Source organism: Nicotiana tomentosiformis, chromosome 4 (genome assembly GCF_000390325.3).
Source record: "Nicotiana tomentosiformis chromosome 4, ASM39032v3, whole genome shotgun sequence".
In the NCBI taxonomy this organism is placed as follows: Eukaryota; Viridiplantae; Streptophyta; class Magnoliopsida; order Solanales; family Solanaceae; genus Nicotiana; species Nicotiana tomentosiformis.
In genome coordinates, this window is record NC_090815.1 from 101633707 (window position 1) to 101654244 (window position 20538).

The following is a 20538-nucleotide window of genomic DNA, read 5'->3' on the forward strand; positions in this document are numbered from 1 at the left end:
CACGACCCAAACCAATGGTCTGCGACGGGCACCCGTTACCTTACTCAACCGAGTACCAACATAATGTATCTTTTGTATCATTCCATCATAGGTAAATAAACCGGAGTAAAGTATAAGGGAATAAACTTATACATATGACATACTGACCTATAAGATCAAAACGATCATTCGTACACTGAACATAGGCCGACGAGGCCATACAATCATTTACGTACATGACATCTATCTATAAGCCTCTAAGAATACATAGTTGTCATAAAGGTTGGGACAGAGCCCCGCCATACCAAACAATACACATCTAAATCATACTGACCAAACAAGTAACTCCGGAGCAAATGGAGTAGGGAAAAAAACAGTATAGTCTAATGTTTTTGGGGTGTCGCAGGGGAGGGAGGAGCAGGGAGGTCATGTTACAATAGTTTAATTATATAATTTTGGATCTTGAGTTCGAACCTATGTATGGAAATTTGTTTACTAGGGAGTGTTTTACCTCGAAGTGGATTAATCGAACCACATAAAAAACATTGAGTGGGAACCAAAAAACACAGCTATATAATTTTGGGCATAGTGTGCACCCATTGATACAAAAGTCCAAAATATAACTGATTGGCATCACATGCTAAAAGAGTTGGAACACCAAAAGTATTTGGCCCCTCCATGTGCACTGCCTCCTCCATCTTCACTCCTCAGCTCACTCATCGCCAGCTTATAATATTTACTTAACAAAAAGATGCACCTTTTTAATTTCTTTTACACTATCTTAACTCAGCCTTTATAATTAAATAAAACACTAAAAAGAAGTAGTCTTACAGTAAGAATTACTATCACTATGCATTCCAACAGTAATCAAAACTAAATACAATAGGATTAGGAATCAAGAACATATAAATGAACTTATTCTATCATATTGAAGCAACTTATACAAAATTCAAACTCTTATAGTGTTAACAAATAAGCCAACTACTACAAACACTGCAATGTGCAGATAAACTGTTAGAGAAAGACAAACAGAAGAAGAAACAGGAGAAAAAGCAGAAGGTGCAAGAGCAGCATTATCAGGGCCAATAGGGAACATTTCATCATCTGGATTTTTGCTAGGATTTGAAGGAATAGTTGGCACAGAAGAAACAGAAGAAGCAGGAGGTACAACCCCACCAGGAGAAGGCAAAAGAGGTGCAATATCTGGAGATATCTCTGAAAATGGAGATGCCACTTCCACTGGTGGATTTGCAAGAAACTCTACTGGGGTTGCTGATATTAATCTTGCCATAATAAATATTGTTGCTACAACAACAAAGCAAAAGCTGCTGCCCATTCTCACAACTTGAATTCAATTCAATTTAATTCAATTTCTTTTCTCTTACTAATGATGAAGAAATCAATATCACATAGCCTTTTTTATCTCTCTTTCTTTCTTTCTTGGAGAAAGATTTGAGAAAGTAGGGTTAAGGGGGGCTATGATTAAAGGTAACCAAAAGGTTTGACAATTTATATGAATGCAGTGAGTGGTATGATTTATGTGTACAGGTTGGCATGTTAGGAAGTAGACAAAAATTCTCTAGGTGATTATGATATTTTATTGTTTTTAAGTACTTTGTTTAAATTATTACATGCTTTTATCTAAAGGGTCTTTTATATAGGTTTTGATCTGGGATCCTCTCAAAGTTAATTATTGGGCAGTGAGCTCTATTGCTTTTCTATTGCCCTAGTTGCAAATCACTGTTGGAGTTCTGCTGTCTCAAGTACATGAACTCGCAAAATATTAGTTTCAAATAGTTGATAAATTTGTTTCAAATAGTTGATATTTTATAAAAAGAAAACATTCAGTTTGAAATATTGTACTTTCTTTTTAAATTCGTTCTTACTGCTCTAGTAGGTAAAGTATTACGTACTTTAGTGAAACGTTTAAAAGATAAAAATAATAATTTAAACATATATTCTTATGATTAAGACTATAAAAGACGTAAAAATTCCTTAAAAGATAAATATTACGAATGGAAAATGATATTAATATATTTAAAATAAGGGGGAAGGCCTGAGTGATTGGTGGCAAAAAGTGTGGAATGCTGACGCCTCCCCCCCCCCCCCCCAACCTTAAGACCCAAAAAAAAGGCAATCAAATTACCTAGGGAATGGTACAAACATGAAAGTTCAATAGAAATTTGTTACTTTTGAAGACTTTTGCATTATTTATCATATCTTGGAACAGTTTTATTTTTTAGCTGAAGTTTTAAAACTAATTATCTTTTACTATATGGTTACAATACGGAAAATGACAAAATCAAGGGATAAATTAATCGGTAAGGGCCAAATATACCCATGTACTTTCAAAAATGCTCTAAAAATATCCTTCGTTATACTATTGCGCTATATATACTCTTCCCGTCATACTTTGGAACAAATATACCCTAATTTTGGATGGAGTGCCACGTGTCAGTACCAGATGAAAACGACTCATTTCTTTTTTTTTACCCGATCCGTTTTAAAAAACTCACCACCCGACCCGTTTTAAAATTCAATTTTTTTAAAGCATATATTTTGTAAAAACTGAAAAAAAAAAAAAAAAATTGCAAAATATATATTTTTTAAGTCTTTTCAGTTTTTTTAAAGTATTATTTTTGTGAAAACGGAAAAAAAATATTTTTTAAAAAAATACTTTAAAAACTGAAAAATATATATTCTGTAAAAACTGGAAAAAAAAAAAGAAATTTGCAAAATATATATATATTTCAGTTTTTTCATTTTTTTAAAGTATTTTTTTTGTAAAAACTGGAAAAAAAAAATTGCAAAATATTTTTATTTTTTAAAAACTAATGCATATGTAGTTCACTGCTTTAGGAGATTCTTTTTTTTTTAGTTTTTAAAAAAAATATTTTTTTTCAGTTTTTACAAAAATAAATACTTTAAAAAAACTGAAAAGACTTAAAAATATATATTTTGCAAATTTCTTTTTTTCAGTTTTTACAGAATATATATTTTTCAGTTTTTAAAGTATTTTAAAAAAAATATTTTTTTTCTGTTTTTACAAAAAAAATACTTTAAAAAAACTGAAAAGACTTTAAAAATATATATTTTGCTAATTCCTTTTGTTTTCAGTTTTTACAAAAAAAAAAATCAGTTTTTACAAAATATATGCTTTAAAAAATTAAATTTTAAAATGGGTCGGGTGGTGAGTTTTTTAAAACGGATCGGGTAAAAAAAAATGGGTCATTTTCATCTGGTGCTGACACGTGGCGCTCCATCCAACATAAGGGTATATTTGTTCCAAAGTATGACGGAAGGGTATATATATCCCAATAGTATAACGAGGGGTATTTTTAGACCATTTTCGAAAGTACAGGGATATATTTGATCATTTACCGTAAATTAATACGGCTTCCAACTTTCTACCTTTTACAAAGTGCCTCTCGCATCTTTTAGTGCGATTACCTATATAACTTTATTTTTAATAATTAAGCTTTGTTACTATATTGGACATTAAAAAATTTCTGAAATTGACATCAGAGTTTAATTTTAATAAAGGTAGCTCTAAAAGCAAGAACCTAGAGATACATGGAAGTTCATGGGATGCCTTTGGGTGCAAGTCTAATAAATTCATGCTGGTATATCTAAAAAAAAGTACGATATAGAGTGCAAAAGGCATACTTATTACTAATTACCACTCTAGGTAAAAATAGATTCTAATTAAGTTATTTGTAAAATTTAAATGCATGGAACATCATAAAAGAGATGTGACTGATTTTGAATATTCAATGATAACATAAATGAAAGAGAGTAATTGTAAATTTTATACTTTATGCATGGTGGAGTGTGGGTACTCGGTAGGAGTAGCGAGATGATGATGAGTATATAAATCAAGAGATAAATCAATATACAAAGACCAAAAATAATAAATAGCAAGATAAATTAGATATTTATGAAAAAAGTAATGATGTAGAGAGCAACTAAAAAGAAGACTCGACCTACAGAGATGATTTGGTTTCGTTGGTCTCTCATTTATATTTTTTAAGTACCAAATCAATGTTAGTGATTTTCCAAAGTCAAAAGCTAAAACTAGGGGAGTGTCAAATAGGCGGGTTTGACCGATTTTGAGCGGATCAAAATAGGTTGAGTCAATAAATGAGTAGAAATGATACGGGATAGCCACTTTTTAACATGGTATTTAGTTTTTATCCAATATTTTTAATGCTGAGCAAAAATAGTCACTACTCTATGAAAATTAATACGAAAAGATATTTTTACCCTTTCTTCATGAGTGATGTGTAAATATTAAGGACATGGTGTCCTTAACATTTACACTATATACATGAAGTAAAGGATGTCATGTCCTTAACATTTACACTGCACATATGAAGTTAAGGACATGATATCCTAAAGTTTAACAACCGAAGATGCAAATACATGACACTTTGTCCTTAATATTTACACAACATTCATAAAGTTAAGGATACCATGTCCTTAATATTTACACAATACTCATAAAGTTAAGGATACTATGTTCTTAATATTTACATTGCACACATGAAGTTAAGGACATTATGTCCTTAACATTTACACTGCACACATGAAGTTAAGGACGTTATGTCCTTAACATTTACACTACACATATGAAGTTAAGGACATAATGTCCTAAAGTTTAACAACGGAAGGTGCATATTTAGGCAGAGGTGGACCTAGGATTTGAGTGCAATGGGGGCACCGCTATCTTTGACATTGATATGTCAGCTAATAACGATAAAATTTGGCGCACTAACTCCTTGAAAACTTAATGAATATGAGTTAGTGACCGAAAAGATGTTCAAAAATATAAATAAAAAAAACTTAGTCAAATAAGATCAAGATTAAAGGTCTATTAAGCAGTCCAAGCAGAGTCTTAGTCATTGTTGTTGAATCGATAGATGTTTGCTACTTTGCCGAAGTGATCCTTGAAAGCAGAGGGGTTTTTGGTGTTTTTAATTACTGTTTTGGAGAAATTTTTGGTGAATTACTTAGTTTTATACATGTCAAGAAAGTGATAATGCTTATAAACTTAGATATAAGGATAAAGAAGGTGATTGACTTTTTGCTAATGGAATATTTTATCCCCTTTTAGGTACTAGTACTAAATTATTGTTCATTTAACTTAGAAAAGATAAAGAAAAATAAAATAAGTTGACCACTAAATACATGATACTATACTATGTTGAATTCAAAGAGAAAAACAAATAAAATGAAAAAAGAGAATTGGTATTGGACCTCGAACCCAGATCTTCTAGTGATGGAGGACATAATGTAATTTATTAAACCAACAGAGTTGTTCAGTTTTTCTACTTGAGGGGGCACATCAAAAATTTTTGAGGGGTCCTTGATGTATATACAAATATATATACACGATTTTTGCCAAGACTAGCGGGTTCCGATGACCCCTCTCATCTCCACGTAGGTCCGCCTTTGTATACAAGATACTTTGTCCTTAATATTTACACAACATTCATGAAGTTAAAAACACCATGTCCTTAATATTTACACAACACTCATAAAGTTAAGGACAACATGTCCTTAACATTTATACTGCACACATGAAGTTAAGGACATTATGTCCTTAACATTTACACTGCACACATGAAGTTAAGGACTCCATATCCTTAACATTTATACTGCACATATGAAGTTAAGGACATAATGTCTTAAAGTTTAACAACGAAAGGTGCAAATACATGACACATTGTCCTTAATATTTACACAACATTCATGAAGTTAATGACACCATGTACTTAATATTTACACGGCACCCATGTCTAGCATAGGGGTATTTTCGTCCGGGTGCGTAAAAATTTATTAAGCACTGGCTAAAAGAGTAAATATATTTTAAACAGTGGCTAAAGAGTAAATACATTTTAAATAGTGGCTAAAGAGTAAAGACATCTCTAATTAGTGGCTAACTATGCACTTCCCCCAATAAATGACACGTCCAAAAGTTACTTGAGTTGAGATGGATTGGGTCAAGATGGGCTAAAATTTGGGTCAAAACCCAACCCGCCCAATTCTTATCGAGCTTTAATTAATATGTGTTATTTTCTTATGAATTATATAATTACTAAATAAGACTTTTTTCTCTTGTTATGGACATGTATAACATATTAAATAAAAAAAAAATCTAAGATATTTTGGCAAAGTTATTCATGAATTAATTTGGGCTAAAAATTAATCCAACTTTAAAGGAATTTTTACCTAGCTATACAATAATAGAAACATATTTACCACCTTTATTTAGGTTCCTTATTAATCACTTTGTATATCTATATTTACAAGTTATATACAAAATCATAAAAAAAGAAAGAAAATTCAAGATTCCTTAAATTTAGCCTATCAGTTACATGACACTCACCCTCACATCTCCAATAACACCTACATTTAATATTCTGTTCCTTTTCCAAAGGATTTCAAAAATATTTTCTCTCTCACTCTCTCTCTCTCTCTCTCTCTTTCTCTCTCTCTCTCTCTCTCTCTCTCTCTCTCTCTTAATAATCACTCAAAATCTCTTTTAATTTTTTTATACTTATCCCCCAAAAAGTATTGATTCTTTTCTTTTTCCAAAGCTTTTCAAACCTAATTTTTCTCTTTCTTACTAATCATCCAAAATCTCTCTTTCTTATTGATACAATGCATACGAAATACAGAATATTGCTCTAGAATCAAGTTGTGAGTATGTTTTGAATCTTGTTTTCTTTTTTTCTAAAATCTTTATTGTATGTGACTTGTATATGATACATCAATACTCAAAACAATACTTGATATAATACTAATACAATTATAATACGATTATATTATATTTTTAGTGTAGAGTTGTGATTGAAACTTGAAGAAGATGAAGATCATAATAGTATCATAATTTTTCAGAAATGTATCGCGATTGTAGTATAATTATATATGCATCATAATTGTTAAAGAAAGTGTATTACAAATATATGATAATTGTATATTCATTGTATATTGTTACAAGCAGTTGTGAGTTCGTGAAGAATTTCACAGTTTGTATCACAAATATATGATAATTATATATTTATTATATCAGGTATTATTTTGGGTATTAATATACCATATACAAGTTAGATACAATTGTAATACAAATATGATGCAATTATATTTTAGGCATTGATATATCCGATACAATTCAAATACAATTATGATACAGTTATCATACAATTCCTGAATATTTTTTTTATTTTTAGTGTTGTCCAGTCTCCCAACAAAAGAACGATGCAATTGATAGTTTTTTAATAATATAAAGCTGTCGACAATGGTGGAAAGAGAGAAGATGGAGATTCTGGGCGTAGATTAAGCGATTCTGATGTAAAAAAAAAAAAAAAAAAAGGAGAAAGAAGAGGAGAGGAAAAAAAAAAGAAAAGGATGTAATTGAATCCCTTAATTGTAGGTACTAATAATGGGTTGGGAGCAATCTACCTAACTTGTAGGAAAAATCTAGATACTTATTAAAAACTATAATACATAGAGAACATAGGTAAATAAGTTTCTAATATAGTATAGCTAGGTAAAAAAAACTTTAAATGAGTTGAGATGGGTTAAGTCAAGATGAGCTGAGTACAATAAACGGGCGGGTCAATAACCAACCCAACCTTGAGCGGGTTAGACGGGTCATTTGGACTTGGGCTAAATTTGACGGCCCAAGCTAAAACTAATAGCCTATTTGGCCAAGCTGGAGAAATCAGCTTATTTTGAGAAGTGTTTTTTTCAAAAGTGCTTTTGAAAAAAGTACTTTTGGACAGAAGCAGTTTGTGTTTGGTTAATCACTCTGAAAAGCACTTTTGAGCAATAATTTGTATTTTGCCAAGCTTTTCTGAAAGTGCTTTAAGTATCAAATTACGAATAAATACATGAATATATTTACTTAATAGTTAATATTATAAGTAAATAAATAATATCAAAAATTTATTATTACAGGCATTAATTAAATTTTTTCATTTTATTTAAGTAAAATATGAAAATAAAATTTAAAAGTATTTAATTCTTTTAATATAAGTTAAATATATTAAAAATTATTCAACAAATATAAAAGCATTCACCCCTAAAGTCACTATATATTAGAAAGCTATCCTAAAAATAATAAAAAATATGTATACATTAATATCTTAAGTATTAGGTTTAACGGTTATTTAGGTATATACTATATTTTGTTAAGAGTATACTTGGTAAGAAAAAAAGTCAAAACTGCTTCTGCTTTTGCTTTTAGGAAGAAGCTACTTTTTTCTGTTTCTCAGAAACTGCTTCTGCTTCTTCCCAAAAGCACTTTTTTCTTCCCAAAAAAGGTTGGCCAAATACCTCAAGTTAGAAGAAAAAAGTACTTTTGAACAGAAAAAAAAATACTTTTAGCCTCTTGAGAAGCTTGGCCAAAAAGGCTATAAGCCATTGTACTTAAAAGCCGCAACATTTGGCTTTTGGGACTCCGGTTCATTTGAATCAATTACCTATTTCTGACTGTGTTTTCTTCTATTCTTAATTATCACTTTGGTAAATAATGATCTGCGAACAACATAATACTCTAAATTGACAAAGTCAAAATCTACTCGTTACAGGTATACTACATCTCATTTCGTTCCATTTTGTGTTTAGATGTGAGGATTTTTCCTTACTATCTATACTGCAAGTAAAGGTTACAGACGATCTCAAATTGGAGAATTTCATTGGTAGCTCTTATATTACTAAGTTACTAATGTAGTTAGTCAATTCAATTAGTCTTACATAGTTGATTATCAGGAAGAGCATGAAATGATGCCATAAAGAGTGGACAACTTACTCAAAAAAACAAAAAAAAAAAAAAAGTGGACGATTTAGCAACTAACTTAATTAATTTATATCATAAAAGTGATAGTTGTAATGCTAATGAAGATAATGTTCAACAACGAAGAGATGAGATCTGCAAACTACTTAATTTGGACTCTTTAATTATATGTCTTAGTGTCTTTCAAGCTTAATTCAGGCGAAAGATAAGAAAAGTTCTAGATATGATTATTGAATTTTCTTGGTCCCTTAGGAATCTGGCCCCTACATTCCGTGACAAAAGAAGATTTGTCAAAAGTGAGTTAAATTCGGAAAAATTATATTGTATAGCCGCACTTAAAATAATAGCCGAAAATATATATATATATTTTTGTATATTTAACTTGCAAACTATACCATGTAAATTGTAAAGTATTGGGGAAATTGTCTAAAATAGGATCAAATTGTTTTGTTATAGATAAGAAAAAAGAAAAAGATAATTCAGATTAATTGCCAGTTTATTTGGCAAGATAAGAAGTGTACATATGTATCAACTCAGAAATGCAGTCTTAATCTGCTTTAAATGCAGTCTCAACTAACTCCCTCGTTTAGCTATATCCAGCAATAAACACCATTCTATCAGTCGGTATGTTCCACAGCAATATCTTATCTCCTCTGTAAAAAATCATCATCTTCTTCCTCCTCTTAATCTTTGCCATACGCAATAACTGCAGTGAGAAATACTCAAGACAGAGCTAAAAGTAGTACTTAGTAGAAACACAGGTCCCAAAGGTTGCTTTACTAAGCAAGATAAGGCAAGAAGCAAGGTCATAGCAGTTGCACGAAAAGTCGTCACGCCTTAGCATAACTGTTTTCTTGCTCATTAGCGCTGTTTTTTTGAAAGAAGGGGCGGAGCTTGAAGTATTTAGCATGATGAATAACGAGACCATTTTTCGGACATCGGTAAGCTGCTTGGCAGCAATAATAGTGTTGATTGGTCTATACACTCAGTCTTTCTACAAAATGGTGGCAACTTACTTGTTTGGAATGCTGGCTATATGTGGTGTTATTTTACCTGATTGGGAATTCTTCGATCGTAGTGTCTCACATTGGTGCACCCCTGTCACTGTGAATGACTTCACCAACAAATCTCCCGGACCCTTCACTTCTACTAGGTGATATGTTCTCCCTTTCTGTTTTGTATTCTCTGAAAAAAGATAAGTATTATTTTTGCCTTCTAGAGGTACTTATGAAAGTATAAAAATTTTAAACTTGTCGGAGTCATTGTTTGAGGGCATGATCAAATTTGATCTGTTAACTAAGATACTATGAGAGATGAAAAAAAATTAAAGAGATCATGAGATAATTAATTTAAGATCAATCACTTTTACCATGGACCAAATCTGGGAAAAGAATTGATGCCATGCATTTGAGATAGATCCTTAGAAGTGAAGTATGGATGTGGTCTGGTAGTGTTTTCCTCAATATTTTTCTCTATTACGTAATAACACGTGTTATTGATTAAATACGGTAAGAAAATGAACATTAACCTAACTCAACCCCAAAAGTTAGTTCTCGAGATTGAGTAGGTGTGGCAAAATGGATTAAAAGATAGTTATCCATCTATATTATCCATTAAAAAATGGGTTATGATAATGAACTTTTTAAAATGGGTTAAAAATGGATAAGATCCATATTATCCACTTAAAAATGGTTATCCAATGAATAACCAATGAGTTTAACTTTTACATTTATAAAGACTCAAATTGGGGATTCCTCAAGTTTGGGAGATCGGGAATTTCTCCCAAAAATAATTATATTCAAAAAGTCATGGATAATATGGATATCCATATTATCTGCCGGTTAATCTATTTTCTATCCGTATTAAATATGAGTCGGACTGGATAATTTTTGTATTACCCGTTTTGACCCGCCCATACTTGACCCGACCACCCATTTGCCACCCCTAAGGTTAAGTTAAACTTGATCCATTTTCTTATCATGATATCAAAATCAGACTTATCCCTATTCTTGGTTTATCCAATGTTGGATATTTATATTATATTGTTCGCGCTCCAAATATCTAGCCCCGAACATGATATATTCCCCGTTAAACTCATTTTTATCTGCTTGACATGACATAAGAGCCAAACCTAATCAATGTTCTTGGTTTACTCGGGCCTTGTGCGTGAGGGAGGTGTTAAATATCTTTGGTTGAGAGAATGGGTTATCTCCTTGTATATTCTCGGACAATTTTCACTTCATAAGCTAGCTTTGAGGGTTAAATTAGGCCCAAATTCAGTTATTTGACAACTACAAAACTATCCTCCCCGAAAAAGAGTAAATAGAAATACAAATTACCCTGCAGCATGACCTCTAAGTTATGAGATCACACTTTTTTGCAATTCGATCGAAATTCATTCTAGGTAACACATTTTCTTAACTGTTGAATGTTGACTATCTGCAGGTATAAATTCTACCCAGTCAGATCGGTGGTTTACGCAATAGTTTATGGATTCGGTCTTTACAGGTGGTGGATTTATATATCAAGCTATAAATGAAAGCAAGCAGTAATGAATTGTCATTGTAGCAGTTGTGGCATACTGCATCATATATTAACTCAGAAATCGTCTATGCCCGTCTTACTGTATTATGTGTGTGTGTGCGCGTGCGCATCTTTGCCAGTGTGTGTATGATAAGCATCATATGATCAAAAAACTGCAAGTTCATCGCTACAGAAATATTTGTATTTCATCCAAAGAAAAGATATGTGAGATTTGCATTCATAATTTTCAATTTATTCTGTATGCTACATTATGAAAGTGCTAGGAAACTAGTAGTATCTTTTGAAGTTTGAACAGGGACTAAGAATCTCAAGGAAACTCTAGATTTGATTCGGCACCCTAAATATTTTCTAATGATTCAGGATTACATTAATTGGCATCCTCAGAACCACATAATCCAAGCCAATATGCATACCTCATAACCACCAAGGAGCCAAGACCAATATCTTTTTTGGTTCAGTGCTTCCACAAATTCATCCCAGGTTCTTACAACCTGAAGACAAGCATCTCGCTTTTGTTTTCCAACAGCAAATAGATTTTATTGGACAGAGGCGAGGATATCTTTTACTTGTTCGACTAGATTAGCCACACAAATATCTGTTTTGGCTGCATTGTAGTGTCGAGCAGCTCTTACCTGGGAAAGTTATTACAAAGCATAAGTAAATATATAGCATCAGGTTCGGTATCCAAAAATAACAAATTTAACAACAAAAAACGAATTATTTCTATTCTCCTGTCTTATTTGACTTTCTTAAACAACTGGCAAGTAGAAAGAAAGGGCAGAAACTACAACTCCTACCTGGTAGTTTGCAAGGCTGTTTTGTCCAAGTTCAATCATTTTAAGAGGAATCCCCCTTCATTCTACCAGTGAATATTTCCATCCAGTTAAGAGTTGTCTCTTAAGTCTGCCTCAGCACGAACACCTGATACATTCAAGTTTTTAACAACACAAGCATCAAAGATCCCTTTAGTGTCAGCATCCTTTGAAGGGAATAGGAGCAACAATTACTTGAGTTGCTGCTACTATACGTGGTAAGACCAGGCTTTTATCATCCCCATGATCACAACGCCAATCTGTCACCACACCAGAAAAGAAGCGAAAATTAGCTTGAACACCAAAGTTGAAAGTATAAAGACAGTCTATAAATAGCTCTGTATTCCTAACGTTCTGGTCGTATAGGCCCATGAGTACTGCGAGACCATAGACTTTTCTCCCTTCTCATTTTTAAAATTTATTTTTTAAACTTTTTGCAAAATTCTGGCCTGCACTTTGGATGCCACGGGCAGTATTAGGATAAAAGCGTGGCGAACAAAGCCAATAATGGATGACAGATAGAAACACAAAGAATGTTCAGAGAAAACACCGTTAAGAACTGCCAAACCACGTGTATGACTGAAACAGTCTAGGATACCTCAACTGTAGTCGTATAGAGTGTTATTCCCGCCAATATTGCTGTATTGTAAATAATAATTCTGCAAAATATAAGTTAACGTAATGAAACAATAATAAATTCGAGCCCACTGAATTCACAGTGTTTCCTTAAGGAATTTAATCCCCTCCTAGTACCCAAGGTAATGGATTATTTCCTCCCAGGATAGAACGAATAACACACTGGTGTAGCGGTACTTCAAACCCCAGTGTTTCAGCGAACACAAAGTTCGGTAGCAAATCACACTTACAGTTGCTTTGTTTGAAGTTAAAAACAATGCAGAACGAAGGAGTATAAACTCAGAAAATCGTATGGAAATGCTGAGAGGAAGGAGTGCAAATGTATAGCCAATTTGTTGAGCGAATTGTGTGTTGTGTGCTGAGTGTCTTTCTTCACCAAACGTCCACCCTCCATGGTGGAGCAAGGCTGCCAAATGGTCAATACACGGAACGGATTGGAAAATATCCGTTACAAATGCGGATAATCTTACGTTAATATTTACTATTAACAAATAAATTTGGTCCAAAAAATTAATCAATCAATCATTTGACCGAAGCCGAAGCCGAAGCCGAAGCCGAAGCCGAGCCGAGCGAGCGACGACGGCGGCGGCGCGAGGCTTACTTTCTTCTTAACTCTTTAAGAGCTACAAGAAGAGCAATTATATATATACCCACCAAAAATGTCTTCCTCTTCCAATATGGAACAATGTCTCATTATCAAGAGGGGGAAACTTAAAATTTTACTCAAAATTTCATTTTCCCTCCATTTCCCATTCACCCTCATTTTAAGAATATTTCATCTTAAAAACAAAAACCTCAACATAGAGTCCCCCAGCAAATTTCTGAAACTCATTTTTATCTCCTTAGTGATGGGAACAGCTAAGAACTCCTCATCTATGCATCTAGACAATTCCAAGATGTCAAGAACCTGAAATAGTAATATGATCAATTCTTATAGAAAGATATTAATTCATATGAGCAAATATATTCTACGAACTTGAACGAAAAAGCTGGAAGCTGACAGCGGCAAGTCTTTTCTGGGCTAAATCAAGGCATCTCAGATTCAAACAGCAAAATCTCGGAAAAGCCCTTCTAAGTTCTAATGGGATGTGCTTAGAAAATAATGCAATAAGATTAGAAGAAAAACATTGCTACAAGAAGATGCACAAGCCAGAAAGAAACCAATTAATAGTTTTAACTGATATTAAAGTGGGTGGCTAAAAAATAAAAAACTAACCTCACAGCACTTCTCCCACTGCTATAATAACTATCCAGAGACCTGAACCTATGTGCTTCTTACATATCACTCCAACTTCGACCAGAACTCTTGTAGATTTTCTTTTCTGTCATCAGCCTCCGGACAAAAGCAGATCTTTCCCAGTCCTCAGATGTAGCAAATATGTTTGATAATTGCACGAAAGCACCTGAATTCTCAGGATCAAGCTCTATAATGCGTTTGGCCACAAGCTCTCCTAGTATCTTATTACCATGAGCTACACATCCTCTCAAAATGGATAACCACATGCTTGAATCTGCCTCAAATGGCATCTTTTCAATTAGGTTTACTGCTTCTTCAGGACAACCTGCTCGTGCATAAAGATCTACCATACAGGAGTAATGTTCAATCCCTGGATCAATGTGGTAATCATAATTCATTGAATAAAACCACCTTTTTCCCTCTTCCAGTAGACCACAATGATCACAGGCAGACAAGACTCCAATAAATGTGATATTTGTTGGCAAAACACCCGCACTTCTCATTTCGTGGAATAGATTTAATGCTTCATTTCCATAACCATTTGTAGCATAACCCATCAACATAGAATTCCATGAAACCTCGTCGGATTTCATCATTTGGTTAAAAAGCCTCCTGGCATCAGTAACAAAACCACACTTGCAGTAAAGATCAATTAAGGAGGTAGAAATTATTTGATCCCAATCAATACCGATGATAACAGCTCTTGCAAAAATCTGTTCACCAAGTTCAACTGATGCAATGCTTGCACAGGCACTGATCACACTTGAAAAACTAAATTTGTCCATCCTAAAATCCATCCTATTCATCCTGCAGAAAAGATCCAGTGCTTCAACTGGACAACCATTTTGACTAAGACCAATTAACATGGAATTCCAAGATATTAAGCTCTTATAGGGCATTGACTCAAATAATTGTCTCGCGTCTTCAGTTCTGTTGCAACTAAAATAAATGGTAATCATAGAATTTACCAAGACTGTGTCATGTATTTTGAGTTCATTAAAAACACCGGCAGCTTCATCAGGACGTCCACATTTAGCATATGTGTCAACTAGAGCACTAGCAACGATAAGATCATCTAGCAGTCCAAGCTTACAACCATAAGCATGCATTTGCAAACAATTTTTAAGGGAATGTGCAGTAGCACATGCATTCAATACACTAGCTAATGTAGAGGAATCCGCTTTAACAGCCTCTCTGTGCATCTCCTCAAAAAGCAATAATGCCTCTGACACTTTATCGCTTGCCACGTACCCTGCTATCATGGAATTCCATAATACAATACAAGGATCAGTTATAAAATTGAAGATCTTTCTAGCATCATCCATTCTACCACAGTTTGAATATGCTGATATCAATGCTGACAAGGAAAAGTTATCAGGGTTCTGCATTCTGTTCAAAATGTAACTCGCGCTATCCAAATCACCACCCTTTCCATACATGTTAACTAAAGAACTTGCCAACACAGAATCAACTTCAACTTCATCGACTATAGTACGAGCATGAATTTGCTTCCCCAAATCGACAGCTCTCGTTTCAGCACAAGCCCCTAATGCAGTTGCCAAAACAAAGGAATCTATACGTGATGCACCACACATTTCATGAAAATCCCCTTCTATAAACTCCTTAAATAAGCATAAAGCCACACCAGGGAACCCCGTTTTCGCATACCCATGAATGAGTGAATTCCAAACTATTTCGTTCTTACGTGGCATTTCATGGAAAAGTCTTCTAGCAACACCCAACTCCTCAGCTTTGACAAGGCCAAGAATGACTACATTCCAAGAAAATTCATTCTTGGAAGGCATCAAACGAAACAAGTCCAGAGAGTTGTTTGTATTTCCCCATTTCATGTACCCTTCAATCATGGTATTCCAAGTGAAGCAATTTCTCTGAGACATTTCGTCGAACAGTAATTTTGCATCGGTCATTTGTCCACACTTAGCGTACATCTGAAGAAGACGATTGGCTATTGTGAGAGCAGAGTTGAGGATGCCCCTTTTGAGGAAAACAAGATGGAGTTGCTTCCCCTTTGGAAGAGATTGGCGGGTGTTGAATGTATTGAGCAGTCGAGCGCAGGATTGCAAGTCTAGCTCCATCAACGGACATGAGATTCTTTATTATTCTTTCTTCCTTTGGAGGTGCATCCCAAATACTCATCCTCCAAGCTATTAATTACTCAAAGATGTCATATAAACATCCGAATTTTTACCAAAATGTGTACTTTTTGCTTAAACAATTCCAGGTGTGTGTAGTTTTTATGGAACGGTTAGTGACACGGGCTAAGAGTTAACGGAGCGAGCTGACGGGCGTTAAGTACCAGTTAACTGTACATAGCATAAAGAGACGCGATGTACATAACAAAGGTTACATATTGTAATTAAAAATTCATAAACATCCCGTAAGCAATTAACAAATACATAAGCTAGCTACAATATAATCCTAATAGACAAAGACAACAGTTCAATTAAAAAATATTTCAAAGTTCAATTGCTTTTGAACATGATTTTCATTAAATCATTGATTCATTTAAAACACTCCTCAAATCAGTTTCTCAACTTCAAAATTTTTTATGTCAAGCTAAGCTGAAATAATATATCAAATAATTTATATCATTTTGCAAATAATTTCAAGTTGAAGCTGAAATAATGGAATAATTTCCACATTTCTTTGTATTCCCACCTTCAAACTCAGTAAGATATTTGATAATATCCCATTCTTTGGCATGTCACTCTCATTCTAGAAAATAAATTATATTTTCATGTAACATGTGAGATTTATAAAATACAGATTCTCTTTCAATTGATTAATAGATCAACTGATCATAAATTTTAAAAAAATTAGAGAACATAAAAGGACAGACTGATGCACTAAGCTTTTACTATGCACAGGATATGAAGAAACAGTGGTGGAGCCACCTTATAGGAAGGGGTGTCAATATATTATATAGGTAGGTAAAAAAAAATTTATATGTATACTCCCCTTAATTTTCTGGTATGTTTACTTTTATATATTTTAACACCTCTTAATAAAAATTTTGACACTGTGAAGAAAAACTGGACCATAATGAATCCAATTATAACTTGCACTTATGCAAATGACCATTTTCACAGCTTGAACTCGTGACATGGTTGTCACGTGACTATAATCCTTGTTTTGTTTCTTTTAGGAAAAGTAAACTAATGGGCAGTTGGTCACCGTTAGGAATTGTTAGATTTCATGAATGGGTGTGAATGAAAAATGAAAGAAAATGTTGAGGTTTTATTTTTTAAGATGAAATAGTCTTAAAATGAGGGTGAATGGGAAATGGAGGGAAAATGAAATTTTTTGAGTAAAATTTTAAGTTTCCCCCTCTTGACAATGAGACATTGTCTCATATTGGAAGAGGAAGAGATTTTTGGTGGGTATATATATAATTGCTCTTCTTGTAGCTCTTAAAGAGTTAAGAAGAAAGCAAGCCTCGCGCCGTTGTCGTCGTCGCTCGCTCGGCTACGGCTTCGGCTTCGGAGAGTGAAATTCATGAATCTTGTATTTTCGTGAATCTTGCATTAGCAAAGAATAAAGGCCAAAGTATATCACAATTGGATTATGCTCGTGTGTTGGGATGCTTAATGTATATCATGAATTGTACATGACCAGATATAGCTTGTGCTATAAGTAAACTGAGTCGATATACGAGCAATCCAGGCCAATCTCATTGGATGGCAATGAAACGAGTTTTGGGATATTTAGAACATACCCAGAACTTTGAATTGCACTACAGTAATTTTTCTGCGGTGATTGAAGGATACTGTGATGCAAATTGGATCACCGGTTCAACTGATTCTAAGTCCACGAGTGGATATGTATTCACTATAGGTGGAGGAACGGTATCTTGAAAGTCGTCCAAACAAACATTTATTGCCCGCTTTACAATGGAGGCTGAATTCATAGCCTTAGATAAAGCCGGTGAAGAAGCTGAATGGCTCCGGAATTTCTTGGAAGACATTCCATTTTGGCCCAAACCGTTGGCACCAATATGCATACATTGTGATAGTCAAGCGACAATTGGAAGGGCTGGGAGCGTTATGTATAACGGTAAATCTCGTCATATACGACGAAGACATAAAACCGTTAGGCAATTACTCTCTAGAGGAATTATCACGATTGACTATGTAAAGTCAAGTGATAATGTGTCGGATCCACTTACAAAAGGCCTAACTAGAGAGGTAGTTGAGAAATCATCAAGGGGAATGGGGCTATGGCCGAGAACAAGTCATTGTGGCGGTAACTCTACCTAGAAGACTGGAGATCCCAAGATCTAGGTTCAAGAAGATCAAACAAAGTCATTAATGACGGTTCAACATTGTCAAATAAAATTTTAGTCCGTTCTCGTGATGAGACAATGTTCAGTACCAAGGATAAAGCATTAAGGCTTTTTAATGATTTTTAAATTTGATACGGGGTATATCAAATAGTGTATCTACAGGATAACACGTTTAGGAATCACCTATGTAAGTGTGAAGTGTTAGCCGCTTCAAGGAGAACTTTTAAGACCAGTTCTCTACGCACTTATGAAACCAGGCGGTGTTCATGGCTGAAACGAACACAACAATGAGAACCAAAGACGGTTAAGGGTTGATTGTGTGACTTATGGTTGCCTAGGTATACACCAAAGATCGACGGTTCAAAAATATCAAATCTACCGATTGACCGAGTATATCCGACATAAGTTTACTACGGAAAGTTCAAAGGGAAACCTACTTATCCAGATGCGATTAATCCTTGCTTGTAAATCACACAGTTTTTTCATGCATACTTCTGTGATATAGCCATTCCCCATTCATGTGGGGAATTGTTGAGGTTTTAATTTTTAAGATGAAATAGTCTTAAAATGAGGGTGAATGGAAAATGGAGGGAAAATGAAATTTTTTGAGTAAAATTTTAAGTTTTCCCTCTTGACAATGAGACATTGTCCCATATTGGAAGAGGAAGAGATTTTTGGTGGGTATATATATAATTGCTCTTCTTGTAGCTCTTAAAGAGTTAAGAAGAAAGCAAGCCTCGCGCCGTCGTCGTTGTCGCTCGCTCGGCTTCGGCTACGGCTTCGGCTTCGGCTTCGGCTTCGGCTTCGGATTCGGATTTGGTCAAATGATCGATTGATTGATTAATTTTTTTGGACCAAATTTATTTGTTAATAGTAAATATTAACGTAAGATTATCCGCATTTGTAACATATATTTTCCAATTCGTGTATTGACCATTTGGCAGCCGCCTAATGCTCTTCCCACCATGAATGTGCTTGCTCCACAAACATGAATGTGCTTGCTCCACAAACAAGTTAATGCTTGCTCCACCATGGAGGGTGGACGTTTGGTCTTCTTCAACACTGGCTGCTATATATATATGCAGCAGATGTTGAAGAAAGACACTCAACACTCAACACACAAACTGAAATCCTGAAATCGCTCAACAGATTTGGCTATACATTGCACTACTTCCTCTCAGCATTTCCATACGATTTTCTGAGTTTCTACTCCTTCGTTCTGCATTGTTTTAACTTCAAACAAAGCAACTGTAAGTGTGATTTGCTACCAAACTTTGTGTTCGCTGAAACACTGGGGTTTGAAGTACCTCTACACCAGTGTGTGATTCGTTCTATCCTGGGAGGAAATAATCTATTACCTTGGGTACTAGGAGGGGATTAAATTCCTTAAGGAAACACTGTGAATTCAGTGGGCTCGAATTAATTATTGTTTCATTACGCTAACTTATATTTTGCAGAATTATTATTTACAAATACAACAATATTGGCGGGAATAACAGAAAATAACAATCTAACTTATCAAAGTGGAAAGAAAAAAAAAGGCTTGAAAGGCAGTGAATGCGAATCCGAATTTTGACATAATAGAAGCGGCTATTAATTGTGAATCTAACGAGAAACCACTTTGTTGCAGCTTATGTCAAGGCATATCACAACGAAGTCCAAATATGAGGCTAATTCGATTTGCATCTGATCAAGTGTTATGATGACCGAAACAGCCTTATGTTTAAATTAATGGACAATCTTTTGGACCAAATAAGGATGCAGCTCATCCTCCACCCAAATTAATGGAATCAGCGAATGTGTGAAAGGATGTGATCAACCGTTGCACATGTTGCAAATGGCTTCGTGTTTTTTCCAAGAAGAAATTGTCCAGTGAATTTGTTTTTCATCCAATGATACAGGACTATTTACTAATATTCGGAGTCTATGTTTGGTTCCAAACGAGCGATACGAACAAGTCACGATCCAAGAAGAAAGTTGTCACAAAAGTCGGGTTCTTCTTTCTTCGCGTTACGCTTTTAATTTCTATCCTATGTGATTTATGAAATTTAATTTCTACAAATATTATGATAGATGCTCATTACGTGATGTTCTCAAAGTATATTTGCATGCTAATGACTAGAATAATAATAAAAAAATTATTATTTCGTTTACCAAGTGAAATCGATTTGTTGGTATACATTTTGATAGCATGCATGGTATTTTGTAAAAAGAGTATGTAAGGTTG

General features: G+C 34.0%; 3 protein-coding genes across 6 annotated transcripts; 1 reads left to right on the forward strand and 2 right to left on the reverse strand.

Annotated features, from left to right (window-relative positions):
* Positions 1–928: 928 nt before the first annotated feature.
* LOC104084603 (classical arabinogalactan protein 25-like) lies at positions 929–1315 on the reverse strand. Its single transcript, XM_009588502.4, has one exon. It carries the CDS (start codon positions 1313–1315, stop codon positions 929–931), a length of 387 nt encoding a protein of 128 aa, XP_009586797.1.
* Positions 1316–9240: 7925 nt separating this feature from the next.
* On the reverse strand, positions 9241–16302 carry LOC104084604 (putative pentatricopeptide repeat-containing protein At1g77010, mitochondrial). 4 transcript variants are annotated; one of them, XM_018766808.3, is made up of 4 exons: positions 13988–16302; positions 12121–12395; positions 11737–11955; positions 9241–9964 (listed from the first exon to the last, which is right to left on the reverse strand). In XM_018766808.3, exon 1 carries the CDS (start codon positions 16102–16104, stop codon positions 14047–14049), a length of 2058 nt encoding a protein of 685 aa, XP_018622324.1. In that variant the 5' UTR covers positions 16105–16302; the 3' UTR covers positions 9241–9964; positions 11737–11955; positions 12121–12395; positions 13988–14046. The 4 variants fall into 4 exon arrangements, with proteins under 4 accessions (XP_018622324.1, XP_018622325.1, XP_009586798.1 ...); XM_018766809.3 differs by lacking the exon at positions 9241–9964 and having other exon boundaries at positions 11547–11955; positions 12121–12244; positions 12331–12395; XM_009588503.4 differs by lacking the exon at positions 9241–9964 and having other exon boundaries at positions 11547–11955.
* On the forward strand, positions 9688–11553 carry LOC104084605 (signal peptidase complex-like protein DTM1). Its single transcript, XM_033653012.2, has 2 exons — positions 9688–9932; positions 11225–11553. Exons 1-2 carry the CDS (start codon positions 9688–9690, stop codon positions 11316–11318), a joined length of 339 nt encoding a protein of 112 aa, XP_033508903.1. The 3' UTR covers positions 11319–11553.
* Positions 16303–20538: the final 4236 nt, after the last annotated feature.

Excerpts from the sequence above, each read along its gene's own strand:
- LOC104084603 (XM_009588502.4), bottom strand. The coding sequence starts at position 1,315 with ATGGGCAGCAGCTTTTGCTTTGTTGTTGTAGCAACAATATTTATTATG.
- LOC104084605 (XM_033653012.2), top strand. The coding sequence starts at position 9,688 with ATGATGAATAACGAGACCATTTTTCGGACATCGGTAAGCTGCTTGGCA. Across the intron at positions 9,933-11,224 it reads GGACCCTTCACTTCTACTAG|GTATAAATTCTACCCAGTCA; the intron begins GTGATATGTTCT and ends GACTATCTGCAG.
- LOC104084604 (XM_018766808.3), bottom strand. The coding sequence starts at position 16,104 with ATGGAGCTAGACTTGCAATCCTGCGCTCGACTGCTCAATACATTCAAC.